The sequence below is a fragment of the Nematolebias whitei genome, chromosome 22 (genome assembly GCF_014905685.2).
Source record: "Nematolebias whitei isolate Nwh7 chromosome 22, NemWhi1, whole genome shotgun sequence".
NCBI lineage: Eukaryota > Metazoa > Chordata > Actinopteri > Cyprinodontiformes > Rivulidae > Nematolebias > Nematolebias whitei.
This window is the reverse complement of record NC_056519.1, coordinates 1307508-1315074: the sequence shown is the minus strand read 5'-3', so window position 1 is coordinate 1315074 and position 7567 is coordinate 1307508. Positions and strand designations below refer to the sequence as shown.

Here is a 7567-nt window from a genome sequence, read left to right as displayed (position 1 = left end):
GGTACCTCTTCTGTTCCCACAGGTACTGCTCATGTTCCCACAGGTACAGCTTCTGTTCCCACAGGTACCGCTTCAAGTAAAATTTTAGTTCCCACAGGTACAGCTCCTGTTCCCACAGGTACAGCTCCTGTTCCCACAGGTACAGCTCATGTTCCCACAAGTACTGCTTCAGGTACCCGTTCCTACAGGTACCGCTGGTTGTTTACTTCCTGTGCAGCCGGTTGTCTCTGTTCGCTGCTTTTTTACAAAATAATAATAAAATGTTTTTTGTTGTTTCCTCCAGCTACCGGCCGTACACATACCGCCACTTTGCCCCGCCCACCACACCCTGCAGCACTGACGTTTGTGACAGCGACTACACTCCGGGACGTCGAGCACCACTGAAGTCTGCTGCGGCCACCAAGGGCTACACCAGCGACTTGAACTATGACTCTGAGCCGTTCCCGCCGCCACCGACGCCCCGCAGCCAGTACCTGTCGGCGGAGGAGAACTGCGAGAGCTGCCCGCCGTCGCCGTACACAGAGCGCAGCTACTCCCACCACCTCTACCCACCGCCGCCCTCACCCTGCACAGACTCCTCGTGAGCCTAACCCATGGACGTGGCTCCGCCCACACAGCACAGCTCTGCCCCCTTTGTACATAAACAGGAAGTGACTGAAGGGGGTGGGGCAAGATGACAAAAGGGAAGCAGAGGGCAGCGAGCTGTTGAACTTTTGTACATTGAAAAGAGAAACATATTTATATATTTTCTATCCAGTGTTTACTGATGATGTCACCGGTGACGTCACTGATGACATCACTGCTGATGTTTCCGATGATGTCACTGATGACATCACAGGGTTTATATAAGAAATTTGTACATTTTTAACTATAAAGTTTTTATTCAGATCATCACAGATATAAGTTGCCTTAAAGCGTGAAGAAGTCGGGCCGAGAGACAACTGAACCGATGAAATGGACCGTTACGTCTCTGCCGTTACCACGGCAACCAGGTCAGCTGTTCACCAACCAGCTGCTGGGTCCAACTGTGAGCATTACGGGTTAGGACAGCGAACCATCTGGGACAACTTTCTGAGACGACATTGTCTCAAATGGACTGCCTCTGGACATTATCTCTTCAAGATAGTGTTCCATCAGGACATTGTCCTCTCAGGACATTGTCTCCACAGAATCATTTTCAGTCAGGACAGTGTTTTGTTTGAATGCTCTCCTCTGTGTCCCCCTTCGGGACTTTGTCTTCTCAGGACATCGTCTTGTCAGGATGTCCCAACCCCGAGCCTCGGTTCTGACCCACTGCAGCACCACAAGGCACATACTGATGGCTCGATCATTCGGATCAGAACCAGAGCCACTCTGTTTGACGTGCTGCATGACGATGGGAAGCAAATGGGACGAACGTGTCCCTCTCGGGCCTCCGTCCTCTGATGGAAACCAAAACATTTGTCTCTCTCGAGCAGGAAGACCCGACCCGACTCGTGCCTGAGCAGAGACGCCATCCTGCTCGTGTGTGGATGAGACGCCCGGCGAGGAGCAGCAGCGTCCTCCGACGTCTCATATTTTTGTACCGTCTTGTAGATAACGTATTTATAAGCTATTTACGGACTCGTTGACCTCATCGACCACTTCTCATTCCGTCTTTTTTTTAGACGACGTCCTATTTTTCTACAGAATCCCTCAAACGCTGACAATCAGAAAACGTGGCTGGCGCTCGCACCGGGTCAGCCTGTCCCGTCTGGACCGTAGGACAAAGAAAAACCTCTTAGTTTGGCCTTGCTGAGCCTCTATACGTTCTCCTCTCATGTGACCTGTGGCTCCGCCCCCTCGCTCTCAGTCTCTGCACTTTACACAATGGATTGATCCGGTCCAAACGGAGTGAAACCGGTTTTAAACTCACCTGGTTCGGCTGAAACTGAAGGTCCTGCTGCGACAGGAGAAGGTTCTGATGAGTCTTTGTTGGGTCTGAAATGTAAAACAGGAACCAGGATCAAGATCGGATCAGAGAAGATGTTCCGCCTGTCGGACCGACTGAAAGAAGCTTCACAGACTGACAGGAAGTAGAAACGTTGAAGGTTTGTCCTCTGGTCCGGTAGTCGTGTCCGACCCGTCAGGCGCCACCATAAGCTGTCCTTCTGTTCTGATGTTTCTTCTTTTGTGAATTATAAAGTGCGTGACCTTTGACCTCTGTGTCTGCGTGCTCATTTGATCAAGGGATGAAAACTGCAAAAACTAAATTACCAGCCTTCATAAACGTGAATAAAATGTGTTGGTGCCGAGATTCTGTCATTCGCATCACGTGGTGCATGAGCGAACGAAATTATGGACTCGGTTACATCCAACAATAGCAAAATTATAAAGTATTAAGAGATTCTTTATTGTCGTATTTTATATATATATATTTGTTTATATATATATAAATATATATATAAAAACAAATATATATATATAAATATATGTATATATATATATGAAACTAAGGATCTAAGACATGCTAGACACTAATGTAAAATAATATGGTGTATTAAACAGCAGCCAGAACAAGAGTCTGTTGTGAGTAATGGTATGAATACAGCAGCATGAGATCAGCAGCATGGATAATCAGCAGCACATGTCACCAAAGTGTCATCACAGAGATTCTCCTGGTTAGAGATTCATGAGTCTAACAGCCTCAGGGTAGAAGCTGTTCCTCAGTCTAGTGGTTCTACACTTCATGCTCCTCAACCTCCTTCCTCTAGTCGGATTCAGCACCGCTTGTGATTCATCCAACCACTGCTGTATCTAGTTAAAGGAGAAGATTTGCCATCCACCCATCCATCCTTCCATCCATCCATCCTTCCTTCATCTTTACGCTTCTCTTTGGGTCACGGGGGTCACTGGTGCTCATGTCCAGCCATCACTGGGGCAGGGGACACCCTGTGGACAGGTCTCCAGTCCATAAGGAGGGACGCACAGAGACAAACCACATTCTCACTCACACCTAGGGACAATTTGATCAATTAGCCAAGAAATATTGAAAAATCTGATTTCCCTTTAAAATGAATCGGTTTATTGAACAGCCTCCAGTAAAGATGATAAAGTTTATACTTTATTTTCCACTGAGCCTTCAGAAGTCGCTGAGACAAACGGAACTAGAACACCGAATACTTTGTTTTTTAAGGTCTGAAACATTTTAGAGTTTCACTTTTGATTCTTCACTTTTACCGTAATAACGGAACACTCCGCACCTGTAACTTATTATCAATGATTTTCAGAGGGGCGTTTTAAATTCATTCATAAATCCTGTTACCTTCGTAAACAATGCCTCTTAAATACTTATCGATAACAATATTCATTATTAAAATAGATTCGACTCTTTGCTTACGTCTTAACGTTTGATTTCCCAGGCCTTCTATTCGGAGTATTACGTAAGAGCTTTCTGCTCGCTGATTGGACCGCTGCAGTCACATGACCAGAAAAACAGCGGAAGGACGGAGCTCAGCCGACGAGAGAAGGTAAGGAAGTAAAACGAGCTCGTTTTCTCAGGTGAGCACTCGGTGCCGTTTCCTTTATGGTCACACTTTGATGGGTGAACATGTTCAGTGACAGAACCGAGCTTCTGATGCCGGTTCGGAATCTCTTGTTCTCAACGCGAACCGAAACCGTGCGCGAACCCGGATCCTGATTCAGACTAGGAAGAGCTCGCGCACAGTTCAGCTCCGCGGGTTCAAACCGTCCGCACGCGCCTCTGAAATAGCAACAATCAATAAACCGATCGATCACTAATCGACTGGAATCTGCGCGTCACCGTGACGGCGCGCGTCACCGTGACGGCGCGCGCACCTTTCTGATGCGTCACTTCTCAAAGGGACTTTCCCGTCATCAGCCGTGACGTCATGACGAACAGCAGCAGATCATCTTTATTTCCTCAGGTTCCCTCATCGAGCCTCGAGGACTCATTTACCACAGCACGAGTTTGTATCCTGGGTTATGGCTTACTGGACCGTTTCACCAGGTTCGGGTCTGACCCCTCCAACAGGAGTCTGTTGTCTGACATGGGGTTCCTCAGGGCTTCATTTCAGGGCATATGCATTTTAATCTGTGTTGGTTTGAACAAATCATCTCTGGAGTGAGTACCAGGACCATAGAACCCGGTCCTGGGTTAGGGATTGTTGTAAGGTCCGTATTTTATTTTTACTTGCTCTTTTAAGATTCATCACATTTTGCATTTTCTTTTCCGTTCTTGATATCGGACTCATTAATGTTTTCAGTCAACTCCTGTTGTTTTACAACAGAAAATACTTTAATGATCCCTGTGGGGAGGTTCAACATTGTCAGGACCCTCCAAAACCATGCTAACCATAGTTCCAGCTGACTGGGTCTTAATTGTTTCCATGGTAACTAACCATGGTTCGGGCAGATGGGGTATTGTTACCATAGTAACCATGGTTCCAGCTGACTGTGTCTCATTACCATGGTAATCATGGTCCTGTCAGACAGGGTCTCGTTACCATGGTAACCAAGGTTCAAGGTTCTTTATTGTCATTCACATCACATGTGGTACATGAGGTGGAACGAAGTCATGTACACAGGGTCCCAGTTACACCCCAAAATATAAAGTATAAAAATAAACAGTATATAAGGATGTAGGATATACACTGACTGAACAGTCCTAGTGTAAAGTAATACGGTGTATTTACTGCAGCCCGAACATCAAGCTGACTGTTTATTTGAACTTATTTAGTTTTTCTTATTTTTGCTTCATTTAAATGTTTTTAATTTAGCCTTTTATTTAACCAGGCAAATCCCACTGAGATCACAGATCTCTAGAAGGGAGGCCTGGGCCTGAAGGCATGTAACATGCATGTTGTTCATCTGTGCCAGGAAACCAGAGTACCCGGAGGAAACCCACCAAGCACAAGAAGAACGTTCAAACTCCACTCAGAAAGACCCCAGGTCCAACCGGGAATTGAACCCAGGGCCTTCTTGCTGTGAGACAACAGTGCTAACCACTGATCCAGTTTTTCTGCAGTAGTTTTTTTTGTTCAAAGAATAAAATAAAAAGTTGAACTGAAAACAGAATCAAAACTTTTGCACATTCGTTCAACCTTTATTTCTACAGGTAAATCCCACTGAGCCTCGAGGACTCATTTACAAGAGAGACCTGATTTCAACAAAGAAAGATGAAACAATGGACAATTATAAAAAGTCATACTCCAGTTTTTTTTTTAACAAATAGGATGGCTAAAAAAAGAAAACAAAAACAGATTCTAAGGTGAATGTAGAAACTAAAAACAGGAACATGTCTGCATTGGTCCCTGCCAGGAGTCCAACAGATTCTTAAAGACACTTAGAGAGGTCAAAGGTCGAGAGCTTCAGATCTTTTTGCAACATATTCCAGGAAACAGGAGCGGAGTAGGAGAAGGTCCTTTTGTCTAGTTCAGTCCTCACTGAGGGAACACTGCAGGTAATGATGTCCTGAGAGCGCACGCTGTAGCTGCACTCACACAGAGACATGTAGGAGGAGATGTATGAAGGCAGCAGACCAGGAAGTGATTTAAAGATGAAGATGTACCAGTGGGAGAGTCTGTGTGAAGTTAATGGTGACCAGTTAACCAGTGAATACTGGGAGCAGTGGTGGGTACGATAGTTACAACCAGTTATGAATTTTGTTTGTTTATTTGTTTGTTTATGTCACCAGTTTTGTCCTCCCTTCACTGGCTCCCTGTACGTATCAGAACAGATTTAAAAATTCTCTTGTTAACCTTTAACCTAAATGACCTTTCACCCTCTTGTCTCTGACCTACTTCAACTGTTTGTTCCTTCCCGGGCGCAGAGATCATCTGATCAGCTGCGTCTGGTTGAAGCTCAGAGGAGATCGGACTTTTTCAGTCGTGGGCTCTAAACTCTGGAACAACCTGCCCACAGGCCACCTCACTTCCTGTTTTTAAACTCGTCTGTTTTCACTCAGCGAGATTTGATTTAGTATATTATTGTTCTGAGTTTTTGTGTTTTTCTTTTGATGCTTTTAATTAATTGTTGTTTTTTTCTTTAGTTTCTGCCGTTGGTTTTGTTGTTCGGCTCGTTAGCGCTCGTTAGCGCCAGCTGCCGTTGGTTTGTTGTTCAGCTCGTTAGCGCTCGTTAGCGCTCGTTAGTGCTCGTTAGCGCTCGTTAGCACCAGCTGCCGCTGGTTTTGTTTGGCTCGTTAGCGCCAGCTGCGGATTTTAAATTTGCTTTTTCAGTAAATTTGACTTGTTTGTCTCAGATCGTTGGTTTGAACTCCGAGTCCAGCCTGAAGTGAAACCATCCAGGATTTAGTCCTTACCTGAGCTGCTGCAGGTGTGCTGACTGGTTATTGACACGTTGTCGATCAGTTATTGATCCATTGCTGATTGATTATGGATCGTTTTCTGACTCCTCGTTTCCAGGATCAGTTGCAGCCGTCAGGATGCAGAGCACCACCAACTACCTGTGGCTGATCTCAGACCTGCTGGGTCAGGGAGCGACAGCCAATGTTTACCGAGGACGGCACAAGGTACGAGCTGCTGCTGGACCACCTGATCCAGGATCATCAGATCCTGATCATCTGCTCTGCTCCAACTGTGTCTCAGTGAGTTCTGATCCAGACTTTTCTGTGTAGAAAACCGGCGACCTGTACGCCGTCAAGGTGTTCAACAACCTGAGTTTCCTCCGACCGCTGGACGTCCAGATGAGAGAGTTCGAGGTTCTGAAGAAACTGAACCATAAGAACATCGTCAAGCTGTTTGCCGTGGAGGAGGAGGTCTGTAAGTACTGGATCAGTGTGTCCCCATCAGTCCATAAGTCTCACTGAATGTCTTCGTTTCAGACCAACACCCGTCATAAGGTCCTGGTGATGGAGTACTGTCCCTGCGGCAGTCTCTACACCGTCTTAGAGGAGTCCACCAACGCTTACGGACTCCCTGAAGATGAGTTCCTCATCGTTCTTCATGACGTGGGTAAGGTCCTGTCCTCCAGCAGAACCTAAACCTGTAGAAGAGATCCGAACGGTCCACTTACCTGATGTTTGGTGTCTCCTGCAGTGGCAGGTATGAACCACCTGAGAGAGTACGGCATCGTCCACCGGGACATCAAACCTGGAAACATCATGAGAGTGATCGGAGAGGACGGCCGCTCCGTCTACAAGTTGACAGACTTCGGAGCCGCCCGGGAGCTGGAGGACGACGAGCAGTTTGTGTCCCTGTATGGAACAGAGGAGTACCTGGTGAGGAACACACACAAACCTGTGGAAAACTAAAACCTGCCTGTTCAGGTGGGCGGAGCCTCTCAACCTGCGGTTGATCTGTGTGCAGCACCCAGACATGTACGAACGCGCCGTACTCCGGAAGGACCACCAGAAGAAGTACGGTGCCACCGTGGACCTGTGGAGCATCGGCGTGACGTTCTATCACGCCGCTACTGGCAGCCTGCCCTTCAGGCCGTTCGAGGGGCCACGCAGGAACAAAGAAGTGATGTAAGAGCTGACCTGAGATCAGCTGACTTGAGATCAGCTGACCGACCAGGGATCGGCTGACCTGGGATCAGCTGACTTGAGATCAGCTGACCTGAGATCAGC

At 46.8% G+C, this 7567-nt stretch overlaps 2 protein-coding genes across 3 annotated transcripts in view; both read left to right on the top strand.

The window, feature by feature from the left end:
- The window catches only part of lrp6 (low density lipoprotein receptor-related protein 6), a 20071-nt gene extending 17903 nt beyond the window's left edge, over window positions 1-2168 (top strand). For both annotated transcript variants that reach the window (XM_037695611.1, XM_037695610.1), the window contains exon 23: window positions 284-2168. In XM_037695611.1, coding sequence (XP_037551539.1) covers window positions 284-584 — 301 coding nt within the window. In that variant the 3' untranslated portion in view covers window positions 585-2168. The remainder of the gene's footprint in view (window positions 1-283) is intronic.
- A 1261-nt stretch (window positions 2169-3429) lies between these two features.
- tbk1 (TANK-binding kinase 1) overlaps window positions 3430-7567 on the top strand; it is a 10514-nt gene continuing 6376 nt past the window's right edge. The window contains exons 1-7 of the mRNA XM_037695613.1: window positions 3430-3488; window positions 6239-6312; window positions 6402-6508; window positions 6614-6754; window positions 6821-6950; window positions 7035-7216; window positions 7305-7465. Of these exons, the coding sequence (XP_037551541.1) occupies window positions 6422-6508; window positions 6614-6754; window positions 6821-6950; window positions 7035-7216; window positions 7305-7465 (701 nt within the window). The 5' untranslated portion in view covers window positions 3430-3488; window positions 6239-6312; window positions 6402-6421. The remainder of the gene's footprint in view (window positions 3489-6238; window positions 6313-6401; window positions 6509-6613; window positions 6755-6820; window positions 6951-7034; window positions 7217-7304; window positions 7466-7567) is intronic.